Genomic DNA, 21,595 nt, shown 5'->3' with positions numbered 1-21,595 from the left:
ACAGCCCATCCATTCATCATAGCACCAAGGGGGACAGCAGCATTCCATGGGTGGTCCACGGTCTCTGTGGTGGCAAGGGTCCGCCAACTGCACCGGCTGCTCCCCTGCCCACTGTGCAGCCCCACCTCCCAGGCAGCCCCCGAAAGACCGACCACCCCGGCGTAAAAAGTTATTTGTTTGTATAGGGTTGGAAGTCAGGCAGTTAATGTGGTTAAAAGTGAGATAACATGGGTCCAGGTTAGCTCAAAATTAGACATTTGGTCATTAAGAGACGCTGACGGTTTTTCATTCGATATATGCTCCAACAAGAGGCCTTTCCAAATGTTGATGTTGACATTTTCCTTACTCCATCCTCATTAACCTGCATCCATACGTTGCCAAGCAACGGCTATTCTTTATAAGAAAGCTAAAAATAAACACATTTTAGAGATGTTAAATTCTAAAGTTTGATTTGATTAGACTCTTATCTTTCTCAAGGAAGAATTAGAGCATTCTAATTAAACCTGATTAATTAAAGTCACTGACTTCATTTACGTGTACTGCATATCCTGAAGGGGAATACATTTATACCTCAAGTCGTGGTGAAATACAATTAGATTTTTTTTAAACACACAGTGCTCTGGTGGGTGAATGGGCTGCTACGTTGTGTTGTAAAATATAGAAAGGTTTAATTAAGGAGCTTATCGTTCATTGAGGATTTAGAGATGAACCAGGTGCGTGGAATATAACTTAGATAAATGAAGCAGGGAAACAAAAATCACCAGGAGCTCTGCCTATCACTTCATTAAATTAAAAAGTTGAGTTGATTGTCGTTGAAATTAGATTTTCTAATCATGAAAAAAAGGAAGAAGAGCCCAGATCCCACTCGACATGTATATTTTCACAAAAACAAAAGTTCTTTATGATTCTGTTAATATAGCATATCGTGGCACAGAAGCGCAAAACAACTTTACGAACTCTGGAACACATTTACAAATCCAATTACAAATTCAAAAATAAAATTACAACTGACCTTAATAACATTAAAAAAAAAAAACTGAAACAAAGTTACAAATCTAAAACAAACTGAAACAGATGTACAAACTGAAACAAAATTTTCTGAAACAACATTAAATGATGAGTCAAAATAATGTTTTTTTGTTGTTTTTTTCCTTCAACAAAATTACAATATTCTAAAACAATTTTAGAAACGGAAACAGAGTGACAATATTCTAAAATAATTAGTTAAAACTCTAAAAAACAATATTTCCTTTAACACATTTACAATTTTAGGTAAGACAAATTTCGTTTTCTAATTTGTCAATTTATTTCAGGAACATGCTATTCGCAATCACGTTTATAAAAATTAGATTTGCACTTCTGGCAGAAATATTTAAGGGCGTTTTGCTTATCAAACCAATGTCGTCACAGTCATGCATTCGTGGACAAAATTAACTGTTGTAATTCAAAACGTTCACCTTTTCTTTCAGTTAAAAAGTAATTTTAGATAAAGTAAATAAACGTGCATTGTTTTACGATCGATTAACACACGAATAACCTTTGTGACATTATACAGGACAGCAAATATATTTGTAATTGGGTCATAAAAGAAAGGGTAATTGAACGCCACTCGAAATTACCAGTTGAATCTTAAACGGGAGACATTGAACGCACCACTGTTATTGGTCCTGTGGTTACAAGCAAACATGGCCGCTTCCATAGTCCGAAGGTTGGCGGGGTTGTCCGGTGCTTCTGCCGTGGGTGCTGGGGCGTACGGTGCTCACGGTAGGACTGCAGATGATCCTATTGTTAACGTGACAGTAGCTCCTTCAACGGTGAACGGAAGTAGCATTGATCTTGAGTTACTTTGGGACAAGACTCCATTCACTATAGATTGTATCTGACTAGAACTAGACAGTTGAGTCATATTTCGACATTATTTATCGATCGAAACAGAAAATTGTGTGGCTATTTGTGTCGAGCTTGTTGCTGCGAACACTATACAATACAAATAAACCACTGACTTTTTTCCACACGCAACTGTAGACTGACGTTAGTTACCTTTTAAATATACATGTCTGGTGGTCATAAAGATTCCATTCAAATATGTCACATAATCCCAGAATTTATAAAGTGTTTCACGTCAGCATTAAGTGATACTAGTGAAATGCACTAATGCAAAAATAGTAATGCAACATATTTTTAATGGTTATTTCCTCATTTTAGGATTTAAAAACAGTGACCCAGATGATTATCAGAGAGTGGTAAGTTTTTTAAACTCAAAACTATTCGATGTACAAAAATAACTATTTACTTTGTTTATTTTACAGTTGTTTGAAACTGCAAACAAGTATCACTTCTACCACAGTCTGGCACTGTTGGGGGCAGCACACTGTGGAAAGCCTGCTTTGGTCAGTATCGCCTGGAATATGTATTAGTTTGAAACGTTACTTTATTTACTCTAAAATGACAAAATAGAATCACGACCTTATGTAACCCGAGTCACAGTATTGTGAATGCTTCGGTTCTATATTATTAAATAAAAAAAGAGAATTAAAAGAAAATAAATTGTGTATATATATTATATATTTCAAACGATTCTTTAATTTAAAAATAAAAAATGTTTGAATAATGAAGAAACGGATGGACTACCCAAACATAAACTATATTAATTGAAAAAAAAAAACAGGATAAAAAGTGTTAAAACATTTCTTTATTGAATATGTTGTTTTTATTTAAACATTTTTTGAATTATATTATTACATTAATTGAAGCATACCGTATTTTCCGCACCATAAGGCGCAGTTAAAAGCCTTTACATTTCTCAAAAAACGCCTTATAATCCGGAGTGCCTTATATATGAACATTACCAGAGGCCTATTGCACAAAAGTAGGATAAAGGATTAAGTCGGGCTATCTTGCTTATCCTGGCTCAATTTATCTATGATCCCGTTGCACAAAGCGGGATTGAAGAAAGTGGGATATGTTATGGCATCAGTTACCCTGGAGATTTATTCTATGGAGCTAGCCTGCTACAGACCAGGCTAAGTTCCAGGATATATATGATCTCATCCTTCATCTCAGTCAGAAGTCCCCACAAATCAATCAATGTTTATTACACTGCACGCTACACACTCTAAAACATTCAACTAGACCCTCTGTAATTATTAAAATATGTGTGATCATTAGTTTACATCATTTTAGATAACTGATCTTAGATTATTTTGTCATTTACACTTTTCCACAGACTATGCACAAACCATATAGATATGCAAAGAGTAACATGATGTTACTTTATTTAAGGATAAACCGAAACAAAAAAAAAACACAGATTTGTGACAAACTGTAAAATGGGCTATACAAATTGTCTTTCAAAACTGAAGGCCTGTATACAATGATACTCAATCAACAACTCAATGAAATCAATGAAAAATAACACAAATTCATTTGCCATTGCAGGCCATATTTAACTTAAGTTCTCAACTTAACGAAAATTATTAAAAACGTGCTGTTCTCAGACCACTGTCATCATCTGGGAAGATGCCAGCATTTTCCCAGTCTATCAGTGATAGCACTGTAGGGGGCGCACTTCTTAGTCATGCAGGCAATTTAAAGACCTGCTGCTTGAAGCCTTTTAAACATCATTTGAACATCGTTACCATGGAAGTGAATGCAGTTGTCTTTCACTTTATCTATCTGTTTTGTTGACATTCCCTTTAGCACAGCTCCATCTAGTGAATGTGTAACGCAACCCCAGTCAAACGTTTGACTGCAGTATCTTCTATTCTATGCGCCTTATAATTCGGTGCGCCCTATATTCGAAAACAGTTCTCAAATAGACCATTCATTGAAGGTGCGCCTTATAATCCGGTGCACCTAATAGTGTGCAAAATACGGTATATATACTTTTAATAATTTAAAAAATCGATCTCCATAGTTCGAATGCCTTTTATGATATAAGTTTTTTTCTGACCTTCATCCTCTTGCTGCAGGCTGGGCCGCTCTTATTGGCAGGAATGGGAATGTTCTGTGGCTCCTTGTACCATCAAGCTGTTACAGGGGACCCGGGATTAAGGAAAGTGGCCCCCATAGGTGGCATGGCGTTGATCGCTGGCTGGCTGGCTATGATCCTCTAACAGATCACTTGACAAACAGGAAAACCAATATAAAAATAAATAAAAATCCAACTTGTTCAAAAGGGTTGTTCATACGCAAGAAGAAATGTTTTCATTTATATCATCTATGATCTCACAATAATTGGGGAAAAACTGATTAAGACTTGATATTGTTTTTAGGTTAATGATGCAGTTTCTGTCGGATTCTTTAACATGTGAACATGCTTTCTAGTCAAATTTCATGAATGAAGGAAAATAAAGGTTTTACATGGGACTGTTTATTTATTTTCCTAATAGCGTTTAGTTTAGAACATTGACATACGAGTGTCCAGAAAGCCTTTAAAGTGCCTTTAAATAAAACTTTAGTAAGTAAGTAATAGTTATTTGTAAAGCGCTTTAGAAATTCACCCATAACTTCTTCATAATACATGCAAGCAATGGTTTTAGTAACAATATTACATCTTCCTCTCCCTCTGCGCTTGATGGATCTAGTGACTCCTTAAGAAACATCTCAAGTCATTTTTATTCGTGCAGGCTTTTCCTTGATTTTCTGAGACTCCTGTGTTGTTTTAGGTATTACCTTGACCTTTCAGTATATATTTTATTGGGTATTGTTTTAATTGTTTAAGCGCTTAGTGACCCCGTCTGGAAAAGCGATCTATAAATACTAATTACTAATACTAGTAATTACTTACTTATACATTATACATTTTTTAAACGTTTATGCTTGCAGTCTAGGTCGACTGCAAACCAAGGTTTCCGAATCCTTCAGACAAAACTCAGGACAAATTGTTATCTTTAAGACAAGACGGTGGGCAAACTCGGTTGATTGTGTTGCGTTCACGGCCCCCCGACTCTTGGGCCAAATACACCGCCTGTGATTCAACTTATGCCAACCCGACGAAGGACTTTAGGTCGCACCTACCTGAGCCCCAAATCCCCGGAGCTCTTAGAGACGGGATCATGATTCGTGGACCGATGGTACCGGGTCAAAGGTGGCACCGTGGACTTGTTTGCGGTGCTTCGATCAGCGAGTGACCGCGGCGGAGAAGCTTCACCTCCGGCTCCGTCTAAGGTGTGTTCACTGGATCTGGACCGACGTAGCGTGGCTGCTAACTGTGAAGCTAACAGTAAACAAGCGGTGCATATCTCCGCCAGCGTGTTTGTTCAAAGCCAGTGTCGCTCGTTATTTATTTATTAGCTTTTCATTATACGAGAACGTAAGTTGACACGGCTAGCCTGCTAATAATAGCTAAGCATTATTGGTATAATCCTAAAGACACTCATTTATAGTTACACGTCGTCGCCTATGATATATGTTATAAATGCATGTTTAAATAAACACTCGCAGGAGATACACGACTGAAAAACTTAAGTTGAATCTGCTAAACCTGGTAATTAGCTGCTATTAGCTTAGCAGCCAATTGACCCACTTCGAGGCCGCGAGTGAGTTTTTTTTAAACGAAACTTGAGATTTAGTTTTACTCGCGCGACACAGAACCGTTACAAACTTTTGGACACACTACCTATTAAATAGTTTGTTTTATACAGCGTCATGCAAGGAAGTCGGCATCTCATCTAAGGATTAAAGTTTGTATATTTTCATACATTTCTTTTGTCATTTGTCGCGAAAACACCAGATTTCTTCGATCATTCGACGTCATACTTCAGCGTCAATCGACACCTACCATTAATAGATTGTTTATAATAACATAACATCTATTTTATTGTAACACCTTTTTACCAATAAATTAATCTTCGATTTTTTTTAACTGGATTATTTTAAAATTTGGCATTTCACTTTAATTTTTCCCTGTTAAGTCATTGCAAATGGATGCTGCTAGTAAATGTCTTTCTCTGAGATGAATCACATGAATCGTGGATAGAGCAAGATGTATTATATTGGGAAAGAATTGTATCACAATACTTAAATTGAACAATAAAAAACTATGGTTACACATAAGAAACATCTTAAGACGTTTCTATTTGTCCAGGCTTTTCCTTGATTTTCTGGAACTCCTGTTGTGTTATCAGTTTTTATCTTGATCTTTAAAATATATACTTAATTGAATATTGTTTTGATTGTCTAAGCGCTTTGTGACCCTGGTCTGGAAAAGCGCTATACAAATAAAAATGTCTTACTTACTTGCATAAAATATAATTTCATGCATTAATCAACACCGTGCTGCCAAATAAATATATATATATATATATTTTTCACAGTATCATGGAAAACAGTATGGCGATATATCGCCATATTGTTATTTACTAACACCCCCAATGCGTAATATAATTCAAATTCAGTTTTGAGAGTCAATTGCTTGACTCTCCCCAGTCAAGCATGTTGTGCCTCAAACTTTGTTTACTTTTAAATACCATTTTAAATATATTATGTTCTTGTTCCTGATATTTAACGATCGTGTGTGGATGGTTTGGCTCAGGGTCTTCACCTTTAGTTTTTAAACATTGTGATCTGTTGTGATTCCCTTAAATTTTAAGTTGATTCACCCATTGGTAAGGTGTAAATATAATCATTCATATTCCTCAGCTTAATCTTTAAAGGGGTCATGGAGGTCTGGAGCAAAATCAATGAACCTTAATGAATGAGGTAGAATTATTTGTGAGCAGCATTTCAACAACAAAGATATTATTAGAATATGTTGTCTTTAAAAAATGCCCCCATTTTATTCCAATAAGAGACTTGGTTTAAATTCCTGTGTATTTATATCATATTTGTCAACTCTTCCCACTCTCAGGGTTGTGGGTCGGTGAAATGGACTCCCTAATGAGTGCTGTGACACCGCGGTCCCCTGCTCCCACCAAGAAGCAGTCTGAGTTGGACTTCCGATCTGGAGCTTCTCTGGAGCAGCTCTCTGCTCAGGTGTCTGAGTTAGTTCTGCTGGAGCAGGGAGAGTTCAGAGACCAGACTGCTTTGGAGGTCCACACCGCCAAGGACTTCATATTTAACATGCTGGGTATGTTTTCTTTACCTTTTCATGTCTGTTTTACAGTTGTGGCTTTTCTTTGCTTTGGGTTTCATGTTTTGGACTTCATATCTATGCTAGTTATGTTTCTTATCACATTTTTGCTGATGACATCCAGCTCTACTGCTCTTTTGATCCAACTGAGCCCCAGAGGCTGAACAGCTTAGTCAATTGTTTGCTAGAAATCAAACAATGGCTGAGTGAAAACACTTTACAGCTAAATGTGGACAAAACTGAAACACTGGTGATTGCTCCTGATGATAAGATTCCAGGGTTGAGTCAGTACTTGGGTGACTTAGGTCAGTCTGTCAAACTGAGCCTGAGAAACCTGGGTGTTGTATTTGATAAAGACATGTCTCTTGTTCGACATTGCAGAAAACTGACCAGAAACTGTTTCCTTCAACTGAGAAAACTCTCTAAACTTAGGAAAATGTTGTCGGAACATGATCTGGAGCTTGTAATCCATGCATTTGTTTCTTCTCGTCTGGACTATTGCAACAGTTTGTTTTCATGTCTTAACAAGAAGGAGCTGTCTCGTCTGCAGTTGATTCAGAACTCTGCAGCGAGAATTCTGACCCGCTCAAGTAGAAGAACTCACATCTCTCCGGTCCTTAAAACTCTTCACTGGCTTCCAGTTTCTTTCAGGATCAACTTTAAAATTCTGGTTCTTACTTTCAGAGCTATTCATGGTCAGGCTCCTCCTTACATCACTGATCTGATCCAGCCTTGCACCCCAGCTCGGGCTCTGAGGTCTGTGGATCAGAATCTACTTATGGTTCCACGCACATGGCTCAGGACCAGAGGAGAGAAATCTTTTCAGGCTGTTGCTCCTAAGCTTTGGAACAATCTTCCTCTCTCTTTGCGCTTGATGGCGTCTACTGACTCCTTTAAGAAACATCTTAAGACGTTTCTATTTGTTCAGGCTTTTCCTTGAATTTCTCGAACTCCTGTGTTGTTCTCAGTATTATCTTGATCTTTAAAGTATGTACTTTTTTGAGTATTGTTTTGATTGTTTAAGCGCTTTGTGACCCTGGTCTAGAAAAGCGCTATACAAATAAATATTACTTACTTACTTACTTACTTAGTAATAAAAATACATATTTGAGCTAATTTGCACTTTTAAACACATATCATGTGATAATAGTAGTAAATTGAACATATATATATATATATATATATATATATATACAATTTTGCAAGAAAAATAAAAAATATGATTTTCAGTGTATCTTGTACATAATTATTTACTACAATCCAGTTATTTTCCATCATAGGTCTTGTTCAGAAGGTGGACCAGCGCCTTCCTGTAGCGAACGAGTACTTGCTGCTGTCGGGCGGAGCACGCGAAGGCGTGCTCGACTTGAATCCTGAAGACTTGGGCGACTACGTCAAAGGTGCTGACTTTGACTTGGACTTCACGTTGTTGGTTCCGGCACTCAAGCTGCATGACCGGAACCAGCCAGTGACCCTTGACATGAGACACTCGCCACCCTGTCACTCCTGGCTCAGTCTGCGCCTCTGCGACTCCAACATCTTGTCTCGCTGGAGCGTCTGCTGCCAGGAAGAGAACGGACTTCCTGCAGATGGAGCAGATGTGGAGGAAGACGACAAGAGGGACATGGGTGAGTGACACTATGTTTTTGGATTCAGAATTCAACTTTAAATAATTTTTTCTCAATTCAGGGAGAGGTTCTATTCCATCGCTTGACTCTCCCCAGTCTCTAGACGGGTGCTACTTCTCCCCCTCTCTGGTGGTCGACTGGTTCTGGAATGTGGTAAGCGAGGCGGTGGAAGAGCTCCGACGAAGCCAACAGAGAGGAATCCCCACCCCTGAGCGTCTGGAGCGTAATGGTCCCCTCACTACAATCATTCTCCAGGTACAAGACTGTCACACATACTTTCAGAGCTATTCATGGTCAGGCTCCTCCTTACATCAGTGATCTGATCCAGCCTTACACCCCAGCTCGGGCTCTGAGGTCTGTGGATCAGAATCTACTGATGGTTCCTCGCACACGGTTCAGGAACAGAGGAGAGAAATCCTTCCAGGCTGTTGCTCCTAAGCTTTGGAACGATCTTCCTCTCTCTTTGCGCTTGATGGATCTACTGACTCCTTCAAGAAACTTTTAAGACATTTTTATTTGTTCAGGATTTTCCTTGATTTTCTGGAACTCCTGTTGTGTTATCGGTTTTATCTTGACCTTTTGAAGTATATACTTTATTGAATATTGTTTTGATTGTTTAAGCGCTTTGTGACCCTGGTATAGAAAAGCGCTATACAAATAAAAATTACTTACTTACCGACTTACATGTTTCAGCACGTTTGTTCTTAACCAGTAGTGAATATAATGGGCAGCTAATCAATTTGACTTTGTTTCATAAGATTCTGAATTAATTCTAAGCCTGTAAATGTTACTTGGGTGTTTTATGTGTCTCCAAGTGTATATTAAGTTCAACAAAATTCAACTTTAATCAAGTCCAGTGATGATTATTTTTTTCTTAATTGGTGACGGTGAGATAACTGTTTCTAAAAGGATCAATTGATGTGCTTGTGCCACAAGTTATAGCAACTCTCTACTGATTAATATATCCTGGGAAAGAATGTTTCAGACAGAAGTTTACGTTACACAATTGCGTAGCCTTTTGAAGCCTTTGTTGTTCCACTATCTAATACAGTCGTAATTTTACATGCACTGGCCATGGTATCTTTATGTTGTGCCGTCCAATAAGCTTAAACCTGACATAAATGTGTCGCTGTTGGATGACCTGCAGATCATAGATCTCATGCTCTTATAATTGATATTATAAAATTGTCTTAATCAATTATTTTAACCAGCCTATTTCCTAAACCATTCTGCCTTCTGTAGGCTGGATCCAGTCGAGTTTTGTACGACCTCCTGCCAGTTGTGTCATTCCGAGGGTGGCCCGCCGTGGCCCAAGGCTGGCTAACAGCCAATCACTTTTGGGATGGAAAGATCACAGAGGAGGAGGCCATCTCGGGCTTCTACCTGCTGCCCTGCTGCTCACCACTAGGGGGTCGACCGGACAGAGAATGGAGACTAGCCTTCTCCCGCAGTGAGGTATATTCAAACTCAATCATTTATTTTGAATAGTTTATGAGTAGGAATATTGTCATTGAACTGATATTCTGAACCTAACCTTTTGTGTTCTTTAACTCGGATTAATAAAGAATTGTTCAACCAAATGGCTGAAAGAAGGTGACTTTAAAGAACAAGTCATTGATACCTTCCCAAAGTAATAGCTCTATAATTTGAGTTCACTTTTTTGACTAACCTTGACTTTAAAAGAAAAAATCAATGACAATTTGAAAACAAATAAGGTTAACGGTGCTGTTGAATACACAGTACTGTGAAAAAAAATCAAGATATTGAAGTTTATCAATACTTTTCTAAACCCTTATTTCTGACTGGCCAATAGGTTGTTTGTTGGTCCCCAATGAGACACACAACTTTTCCCTTCTCCAGGTCCAGTTAAAGAAGTGCATTCCATTCCCTGTGGCTCAGGCCTTCCAAGCAGCTCGGGCAGTGTTGTCTCGTATCCTAACTCGGCCTCGCACCGGTCTAACTCTTTACCATTTGCGTACTCTTCTCTTCTGGGCCTGCGATCGACTGCCTGCCACCTACCTTTCCTGCCCCGATACCGACACCGCTGGTCGCCTGCTGCTGGGTCTCCTGGATGACCTGGCTCATTGCATCTTGAGCAAAAACTGCCCCAACTACTTCCTGCCACAGTGCAACATGCTTGAGCACCTGACGGACAGCCAGGCCCTGCTAGTGGCCAGGAAGCTGGCCCACGTCCGCTCAGACCCCAGCGAGCATCTGCGGGCTGCTCTGGACCAGGCTCAGCAAGCAGGCCAGCTCAAGAAGGAACTCGGCGGGGCCACTAACGGCCATGACTCCCCAGGGCACCAGCAGGGGAATGGCATCATCTCACCCTCTGAGGACAAACTCGCTCAGCGGTTGCAGCAGCTTGTGACCGAGAACCCCGGAAAGTCCATCTCGGTGTTCCTGAACCCTGACGATGTGACCCGTCCCCACTTTCGCATCGACGACAAATTCTACTAACACGCAAGTGTTTGCAGAACCTGAATGTGCTGCCACCTAACAGTGGAACTTTAATACAACAACAACAAAGTCACTGCTTGACTACTAATAACCAAAACTACTGATGGATGTCCCCCAGCTGTTACTATGGAGACGGCCACTCCAATTGCTAAAAAGCTGACCTTAAGCAGAGGGCTCACTCCGTTTGTGTGTGAGAGAGGTACTACACATACTTTAGTCATCATAAAAACGATTTATCACCCCCTGGGACATTTGATGACCTTTTGACCCCTGGTACCAGTCAACTTATGCTGACCCCTCCTCCTCCTATGCCCTGCCCCCTGGTACCCCAATCGTCATAATGATTAATGACATACAACGGTCCCCTTAGCACTCTCTTAATCTCTTAACTTAGTATCTTCCTAACACAGACAACTTCGAAACGGGTCTCTACTGGAAGTGAAAAATAATAACATCACAAGTTAATATACATTTTAAGTGAAGCGTCTTGTTCCGTTCTGTGTTTCGAGCATCTTTGAATGACTTTGAGTTAGATTTTTACCGAAGTGATTTGTGCTTACAGAGTAGCAAATACATGTTGAGGTCTTTTGGAAATAGAACTTTCCAACGTATTAAATTGTTTTCTCTCGTATCTAACATTTGAATCCACTTCTTACAATATTGTAACAACTTTTTCCAACTGTCCGATTCACACATCTCTTAAATACATTTGATTGTCATTCAGGGTACAAACGGAACAAAAACACTAATCTTGACATCTTATTATACACTACTATACAAAACTAAACATAATATTGGTCAAACTTTACTGAATAAAAAGATTAATCTTGTAAACCAAATATTTTAAAAAACATATAGAGGGAAATAAAGGTACAAAGGAAAAAATAAGGTTTTCCTATGTGCCATGACATCAATGATGAGCCACAAAGGGGTGGAGGGTTCAGAAGAGGGCTGGTTGAATCTGTACAGTATAAGGTTCCTCCAAAAGTAAAACAAAGGTTTAGAGTGAAATTACAGATCCAGTAACAAAACCATGATGAGCATAGTTTAGAATTTTAGAATTGTGCAGTGGTCAGTACCTAACATGAATGGAGTGAGCATAATTGACTGATACAGGAAAGTGTTTTTGGGTTTAAAACACAACCCACACTGTATCATAAGATAAGAACTTAGGAATCCATTTTGATATGTTTTATAGACTTTATGGAGGTTAATTCCATGTAAAAGGAGAATTAATTGTTTGATAATCATTAATGAGTTTTAAATTGAAATACATTTTTTCTGTGTTGGAAAAATTATACTGTATTGGTTGAAGAATTGTTAAAGCTAAAGTTTTTTATAGTTGTTGTTCTAAGAATTTGCAATTGTAAACCTTTCCTTATAACAATTCAATGTGCTGTGTTATGTTTTTACTTTTCTGTTGTTTTACTAAAAAAGTGCTCTTATACGTTTTCTTCTAAAAACTATGACCAAAAATCTTGAATATTTTTTTTTTTTTTTAGAAACCCTTATTAGTCCCGCGAGGGGAAATTCAGCCATTCACACATACTGATATTGCACACTTTAAAGTAAAAGGTACGTTAACCTTGTTTTTAATCAATATGACAAAACTACTAAAGGGAAACACAACAACGGGTTAAGAAAAGTTATCAATAACATTCTCAACTTTTAAAAATAGATTTTATTTTTCTTCCTGTTTCTGTATTAAAAGTATGTACACGATAATAACTAACTTTTAATGGTTTTCTCAACAGGATGATGGAAACATTTAAAATGTTTATCATGGCTATGTATTTTTGGAATTGTAGGTTTTCACATCGTGTATAAATGGTTTATAGTTTTGGTTTCATAGAATGGTGTCAAGACAAGTGTCAAGTGCCAAGACACACACATCTGTCTCTTCTACTTTAAGTTGTTATCCTTAAGGTCACAGGTGCCGTGTTCCTCTTACAAATTCCTGAAAGTCAACTCCCTCATTTCTTAAAGCAGACCAACCCGCTGCTTGCAGTCATAAATGATATGTGGTAAATGCGTTTAACATACTTTGGTTATATTATTTTTGTTCTGTTAGTCATTCAAAATGAATGTCAATGTTTAAGATAGAAATGAGTTTAAACAGAAAATATGAACTTAGTTATTGTAACTTTACAGAAGCCATGCAAAAGCAATATAGTTATTTTTATTATATAACTTTACTTTAAACAATGTATTTCAAAAACAGATTTTTTGTTCATGTAACCTCTGTTTCTAAATGAAGGTCATCCATGAAAAAAACGTACATGTTCGAAGTTTCCAGGATTCATTTTTTCCGCAAGATGTTTTAATTTGTCCAACATTCACATCAAGAAGTTTAGCTCCACTCAAAACTATTCAGCCCCTTAGTCGTCGTTAAAGCGCACCTAATGTGCTGATTTAAGTGTCTCTTAAATAGTTCTAGGACCTCTATTATACTAATCAGTATGTTTCATTTTGCACAAAACTCTCATTTAATAAAGATATTTACAATAGAAAATGGGCTTAAGCCCCGCCCACTTAAGATGTGCCGTTTTGGCTGGAGAAGAAGTCTCGTCCAAGCAACCACGCCCACTCTGTTCTGATGGTCACAAAACACAAGTTGCATTCAAGGACTCTCGTCAATTTCAAACTCACCCTTAAATTCCGGTTTTGTACATTAAAAACGAATAATAAAAATAAGGTTTGCTGCTTAATGTACACATTACAAAAACGCCTAAAGGCAGAAGTAACTCTCACCATGTTTACATAAATATTTATTTTGTTTCAGGATTAACATCTAGGTACTTCTAGGGGAGGCCTCCACCAGACTGACGTCAGACTGTTTAATTTAAGCCGTAGTCTCGTTTGGCGAGATTTCTGATGGGAGAGAACTTTATTAAGTAATAACTTCAAAACAGAGCTACGTCATGATGAATGACCTACTGCATTTTGAAGAGGACAACTTCAAAATGTACAACATGTGAATAAGTCAGGAGAGTTGGGTTTTCACATTAGGTGCCCTTTAAAAGCTTATGGTGTTGAAATGAAGAGCAATCCTAAGTCATTGCACTGATGAAGCCATAAAACTTTGTAAAAAGCTTAAAATAAACAAACATCAAAAACATAGTTGCTCATCCTAAATGATGGAGAACAGAACCGTAAAGTCTGCATCTGAAATTTGGGAGAGAGCTGGATTTTTCAACCACGAGCAGAAGTCGAGATGGGTCAACTCTACGGGATTCTCGCCTACTATTTCCCCGGACATTCCCACTTGAGGGAGTTTGTAGGATATTTGAATAAAGCCATTGAAATCAAAGTTTCATCCGGCGAACACGAGGAATTTAAAAAGCGTTAAATCATGTTGGAGCAAGTACGATCACTTCACCGACATCATTGGGATACTGTGGTGCGAACCACGTCCTCTATATGTCGAGGAGGATTTTCAAAAACCTTCAAAAATATTTTTAAAGAACTAGGAAAAGAGACAATTACCATAAGTCGACTACTGTGTTTTTACGCCTTACTGCTTGATGTCAGTGTTGATCTTTTACAGTCCAAACATCCGATGAACGTCTCACAAGAACTCGCTCCACTATTACGTCAGACTTGGAAAATGTTGAAATAAACAACTGTCCAGCTTACTCTGTAAGCACAAATCACTTTGGTAAAAATCTAACTCAAAGTCATTAAAAGATGCTCTAAACACAAGACGAAACAAGAGGCTTGACTTACAATGTATATTAACTTGTGATGTCTATTTATTTTTCACTTCCAGTAGAGACCTGTTCAAAGATGTCTGTTTTCTTTACAACAATTCTTCTGTTTTAAGTTTCAAGTTACACATTCCAGAGTGCTAAGGGGACCGTTGTATGTCATCAAACATTATGATGATTGGTGTACCAGGGGGCGGGGCATCATAAGTTGACTCTCTCCAGGGGTCAAAAGGTGATCGAATGTCCCAGGGGGGTCATAAATCATTTTTATGACTAAAGTATGTGTAGTACCTCTCTCTTGTGTGTGTGTGTGTTTCTTAACTCTCAGGTATGATTCATATCTTTATCGATTCACTTTAACATTTATTTGTACACCAAAGATCAGTAGTAGGTGGCAGATTAATAGAAAGGTGTAGATTTCATGTAAGAAATAGGAAATAATAGACAGAACAACATATTATTTCTTCTAATTAACAATCAATTCTATATGCCGTAACATTTCTGAAATCACCCCATTATATATTTACTCTGTTTCAATTTTGCAAAGTTTCTCTTTTCTAAATCTAAAAACAGAAGGTAGGGGTTCAGATCTTCAATGACTACTAAATAACGGTACAAAGTCTGACTTAAGTCTCTAAAGCTGCACAGTACAAAAGATAATTTAAAGCTGAAATGTAACTTTTTATTAAGCTTGAGGTAAAGTTTAATGTAGATGGAAGGATGTAAAGATGATCTGCTGTGGATGAAGAGTCAGTTTGTGTTTTGTATTAGAAGTATTTATCGTGAAGAGTTGTGCACATTTCTTGCACAAAAACAAATCGACTGCTGTGGTGGACATTGGTTGTGTTTGATTCTAACGCTGCAATTGTGGAAACCTTATTACAAATGGCCTACATTTATATTGAGAAGACATTCAAAGCTTGATGGACTCAAAGGCTTCTCGCGTTTGTGTGCTCGATCATGACTACTAAGAGGCCATGTGTGAGCACTGATTGTTGAGTATCGGAATGATAACCGATGCAAGACTGTTTCCATCGAGAGTTTCTTGTTTTTTCGGCAAAGAAGCACAAGGATTTCTATTACTGTTTTTAATTGTTTGTTGAAAATTGAGTTAGGGAAATGTTTACTTGCCTCGTGATGATCAAAGTTTCTCTTTACACAAAACAAATGTACATTGTCATTTCAAGTTTCAAACTTTTTGGTATTATTTGCATGCAAACAGGATTTTACAAACTCAAATGAATGTATTATAAAGTGTCAAACATTTGTAAATCACTACAAACTTATATTCATATCCCTGCGTGTATGTGTTGATTTACTCTATTTAATTTAAATAGATTATTGATTCATCTTGGAGCTTTAGCATGAAATAAATCATTTTTAATGAAGTCGTGTCAGAATCCTTTCGTTTGCTGATCGTATATGAAACGGTGGTACACCATTTGTCCCACAGGTGGCGCCCCAGGACTGAAGGAACGCCAGGTAAAAAGATCGCTATTAGTAAGTAAGTAAAGGTTATTTGTAAAGCACCTTTCCAGACCAGGGTCACAAAGGGCTTTAACAATCAACAACTATACACCTTTAAAATGCATGCTTTAAAAGGCATAACACATAAGATAAGACACAGGAGTCCAAGAAAATCATGATTTTATATACTAAGACTAGAGTTGTCGTTTGTTGTTGTGAGCTAAGGAGAATCCAGTAATTCCTTTAAAATTTGTGTTTCATATTTATAATTGAATATCCCAAGTTAAAGTAGGTTTATATATCCATTACTAAGCATTTATACAGGGACTAAAAGGAGATGCTAAACTTACCAAGCTTGCAACTGTTAACACACTTAACATTTGTTTTTCTAATGGGATTTTCTCCATGATGAAGGACTCTTGTTCAGTTGAAATTCAGGTTCATGTTGATCAAAGACTAATTATTGTGTTTTATCAGTTATGATAACATAAGTCTCCCCCCTTATTTCACATATTCATAATCATCTTAATATATTCCCAATGAGGGATGACTCTGTTTACTTGGTTGTACAAAGACACACACACCACGTGTGAGACAAGGCTTCTGTCAGTGGCGCCAGCTCAATCACTAGTTTTCCATTACAGAGCAACACAAAAATCAATGTGTTTGTAATTTGATACTAATTGTTTGTGATTGAAGGTGACACTTTAGTTCCATTTGGAAAAGACATGCATGCCTGTGACATGATAGATGCGCCTATGGGACGTTAGAATAATTCTAACCTCTGTAGCTAAAAAGGCTTCCTTGACCTTTGGTTTGTTTTTTAAAATATGAACAGTAGGGATGAAAATGAGTAATTCGTTAATCGATAGTCGTTTCATTTTATCGATTGTTGAACAATTAACTGATGAGGGGCAATTTTACTGAGAACCTGAATATTCCTCCTTCCGAATAGGTTCTATCTACTCTGTATACATAACATAAAACGCTATCTTATGATATAAAAACTAGAAAGAAGAAATGCAAATCGTATTCCATAATCAAAGATTTATTCTGGGTCTCACTTATTTAAATCGAGTAATTTCTTATCAACAATTAATTGATAATTGATTAGTGGGCTCTGTTCAGACCGATGATCTTCTCCACGGTCCTCATCACTCTCTGCAGAGACTTCCAGTCGGTGGCCTTGCATTTTCCGGACCAGATGGAGATGCTGCTGGTCAGTAGGCTCTCAATGGTCCCTTTGTAGAAGGTGGAGAGGATGGGAGGGGGGGAGACACCTTTCTCATCTGTCTCAGGAAGTTCAGGCGCTGCTAGGCTTTCCAAATAAGAGTGCCATGATCATGATACCGTTATCAGCTGTTTCCTGAGGCCTCATCAACACATCACTATTAACAAGGTCTCATCCCTCATGTGTGTAAACTTCACTTAATGGAGACACCAAAAGAGTATTTGACTCCGGTGTTGCAGAAATTACGGACCCCATGACTCTTGAAGAACTCTCAAAGTTGTAACTGCTCTCAATGAAAATTAAAAAAATTGTCCAAACATCAGCTTTAAATGCTGCTGGAGTCCACTGTATCCTCTCATCCTTAGTCATCGCTAGGACCCCCCATTGTGCTTCCCTTATCTGCTTAGGACGTAATGACGTTTACTTCCAACAAAAGAATGAACAAATATCTGCATGTTTATTGTGAATGAAAAAAATCATATTACTTTATACATATATATATATATATATACTGTATATATTCAGCAGGCATTACTTCCTTCTACTCAAAATGGACAGTAAAAGAGAACTTTCATGTGAAACTCGTCAGCCTATTCATGTTCTTAGAAGTGAAGGATATTCCATGTGGCAAATACCCAAGAAACTGAAGATTTCCTGCAACGGTGTGTACTACTCCCTTCAGAGGGCAGCACGAACAGGCTCTAACCAGAGACCTGGTGCACAACTAAGCAAGGAGACAAGTTCGTTAAAGTCTCTGGTTTCAGAATTGTGAAGAAGCGACTCCAGTATGCTGGTCTTCTAGGCAGAGTGGCCAAGAAAAAGCCATACTTGAGACTGGCCAATAAAAGGAAAATATTAATGTGTGCAAAAGAACATAGGCATTGGACAGAAGAAGATTGGTAAAAAGTTTTATGGACAGATGATTCAAAGTTTGAGGAGTTTAGATCACACAGAAGAACATTTTTAAGATGCAGAACAAGTGAAAAGATGCTGGAAAAGTGCTTGACATCATCCGTCAAACATGGCACAGGTCATCTGATGGTCTGGGGATGCTTTGGTGCTGGTAATGTGGGAGATTTGTAAATGGTAAAGGGGATTTTGAACAAGGAAGGCTATCACTCCATTTTGCATCGCCGTGCTATACCCTGTGGAGAGAACTTGTTTGGAACCAGTTTCAACCTACAACAGGACAGTGACCAAAAGCTCACCTCCAAGTTATGCAAGAGCTATTTAGAGAAGTAGCAGCTGTTTTTCTGTCTGTAATGGAGTGGCCAGCACAGTCGAGAGATCTCAACCCTATTGAGCTGTTGTGGGAGAAGCTTGACCGTATGGTACGCCAGAAGGGCACATCAAGTCAATCCAACCAGTGGGAGATGCTTCAGGAAGTGTGGGTTGAAATTTCCTCAGATTACTTCAACAAATGAACAGCTAGCCTAATGCCAAAAGTTTGAGATGCTGTGATTGCTGAAAAGGGAAGCTTCTTTTGACGAAAGCAAAGTTTAAAGGGCAAACTATTATTTCAAATAAAAATCATTATTTCTAATCTTGTCAAGTCTTACCTATGTTTCTATTCTTTTCGCAACTCTTTTCATAAACAAAAGTGTGAGTTTCAATACACAGCTGTTGAACATCGATACAGTATCATGGAATAAAAATGTTGCAATATATATCACCATATGGATATTTTCTAACACTCTTTATTAATTTTGTTTCATTTTTAAGCTCAAAACACAAGGGTTTGATAGGAAACATCATGCAAAGGAAGCATCCTTTGTATTTCCCCTAGTGGGGGTCAGATCCATAGATTTGTCTACAGATTCTGATTGTTGATCCACCCACGGATCAGTAACTCTTCCCACAGTGTTCCGGAATGTTGTAATGACATCTGCGCTTTGATTTATTGGTTGGTCTTGATTTCCGGTTGGGATTTCTTCGACGTTCCTCCATCAGGCTGGGGTTGTTGGTCAGAATCCCCTCTGGCGCCACAGACGAGCCAGTGACGGATGACTTGGACAACGATTGTTGGACAGAACTGATTTATGGTTTGATTGATCTGGCCAGTGACCTCTAATTAGTCACCGACTCTGCAATCAGGTCCTGTACTCCGACCATATTCTTGCTTTAACACTGATCTACTCTCATCAATCTGTCCTTTGAAGCCTAATATATAGTTTTTCCCATTTCCTGCTACATTTCTTTTGCAAAACAGGAATATTTAAAAGCTTATGCAACTTTGTTGTCTCCTTCCGCAGGTCAACTGTGGTCTTGAGGCATGTCCCTACCGGTGGCTGACCTGTAGTTGAGCAATCTCATGAATCTTTTCATAACCTATAGAGGTCAAGGACTTCTTTGTGGACCTATATAATATTTGTTCGGGGCCAAAAGAATAAAGAAATGGTTGAAGGGAGTAATAAAGGAGGTGTGAATCTGGTAACAGTTGATCCATGTCGACTCACTGGGCTGTGTGAAGATGTGTGCTGGACATTTTAAACATTTTATAATAATATAATAATAGAAATGCATCAATACACCCCATAATTAAGTAAATAAACATTTACAACACGGATAAACAAATGAATGAATAACTTTGTTGAGTGGAACCAGCGATAATATGTGACCTTTAATAGCTCTTCCATGCCTTGCATACTCCACCATTCTCCACTTTCCCACTCTTTTTTCTTCTTCTGGATTCATGCAGGGTAATCTCAATCTGTTTCACTCTGATATCACACGACTCTGGTTCCAGCCTGTAAGACCCGCCTGCCAGCTCGTGCTCTTTATGGGGTTTTCTGTCCAAGTGCTCGTCTCCTGCCAGGCCTCTGCAGAGTCTCTGCCATTGTTCTGCTCGTTATACGTTACTCTGTGGTCTTTATTGTCTGTTTTAGCTCAGTGTTTACTCTCGAGCAGCTCTCATAGGAGCTTTTGCTCTTTCTCTCTCCACTTCAGCAAATGAGCCAGAAATCTTCAGAGCTGGTCCAAACCCAAAATGCGAAGAATCATTTGTAATGTAGAGAAGGACTGGTATATTGATCCAGTGTGGCTGTTTTAGATGAACAACGATATAATATTTTTCAGTTCTTATCAAGTGCAACCAAACAATGACCCTAAATGATACAGATATAATTTTATTCTTTAGGGAAACTTGTTTTATAAAGATCGATTGGTTGGTAAGGAAATAACATGCATGATTGTCCCTTAGACCTGAATATAAACATTTAATATTGGTGCAATGAGGGCAAGCAGGTGGCAGTAACGTTCTGGAGCTTCACACAACACAGATTTATTTTTACCACCCTAGATAGTGACGAAACCTTTAAAATACTTTTGATCCAGATGCTAGTCCAAAATGGCATTAGTCAGATCCTGAACACATGACTACTATGGGGTTCACAGCCTTTGCCCCCTCCTCTGGAACGCCATCCCACTGGGCATCCGTCACATGAACTGTTTTTAGAACTCTCCTCAAACCCAACTTTTAACTGGCTTATTCACTATTCATGTTCAAGTTCAAGTTATTTTGTTTGTCAAATATACATGTATGCAAGACATACAGCATAGATGAAATTGTAGTCCTCTCAGACCCACGATGCAAAACATTAAGTAGACCATGAAAGGACATTAAAAATATAGAATAAATGATGATATGATATGATATGATTGAAAGCAATAATATGACTTTTTGACTGACTTGCTAGTGGAGCTAAATGCCTGCATATCACTGAACATTATTACAGCAAAACATCTGTTCTATCAACAACACCAAACCTGGTCAAACAATAACATGCAAGACTCAACCAGATCTATTTTCTATATTCTCTTTTGTGTGGACTGAAGCCTATGCTTTCAGAAATATTATTTTTCTATTCTGCTTCATTATTTTGCATTTTTAGGATTAAAATCTGTTAATTGGGTTTCTAGTTTACGGTACTAACATATACTTATTGAGGCAAATGTCAGGAGTAAATAGCCACTGTTATATTTTTATAATGAAGCTTTTAAGTCATTCAGTGAATGATGGGATGAATGATCT

General features: G+C 38.0%; 2 protein-coding genes across 2 annotated transcripts; both read left to right on the top strand.

The window, feature by feature from the left end:
* Positions 1 to 1,677: 1,677 nt before the first annotated feature.
* tmem256 (transmembrane protein 256) lies at positions 1,678 to 4,366 on the top strand. Its single transcript, XM_087788314.1, has 4 exons — positions 1,678 to 1,764; positions 2,206 to 2,243; positions 2,310 to 2,390; positions 3,972 to 4,366. Exons 1-4 carry the CDS (start codon positions 1,686 to 1,688, stop codon positions 4,113 to 4,115), a joined length of 342 nt encoding a protein of 113 aa, XP_087644440.1. The 5' UTR covers positions 1,678 to 1,685; the 3' UTR covers positions 4,116 to 4,366.
* A 595-nt stretch (positions 4,367 to 4,961) lies between these two features.
* Positions 4,962 to 16,255, top strand: tmem102 (transmembrane protein 102). Its single transcript, XM_087790153.1, has 6 exons — positions 4,962 to 5,169; positions 6,851 to 7,069; positions 8,353 to 8,700; positions 8,762 to 8,955; positions 9,943 to 10,155; positions 10,561 to 16,255. The coding sequence occupies exons 2-6, from the start codon at positions 6,868 to 6,870 to the stop codon at positions 11,158 to 11,160; spliced, it is 1,557 nt and encodes a 518-aa protein (XP_087646279.1). The 5' UTR covers positions 4,962 to 5,169; positions 6,851 to 6,867; the 3' UTR covers positions 11,161 to 16,255.
* Positions 16,256 to 21,595: the final 5,340 nt, after the last annotated feature.

The sequence above is a fragment of the Callionymus lyra genome, chromosome 4 (assembly GCF_982586985.1).
Source record: "Callionymus lyra chromosome 4, fCalLyr1.hap1.1, whole genome shotgun sequence".
NCBI lineage: Eukaryota > Metazoa > Chordata > Actinopteri > Syngnathiformes > Callionymidae > Callionymus > Callionymus lyra.
Note: the sequence above shows the minus strand (reverse complement) of the source record. Positions and strands in the feature narration are given on the sequence as shown.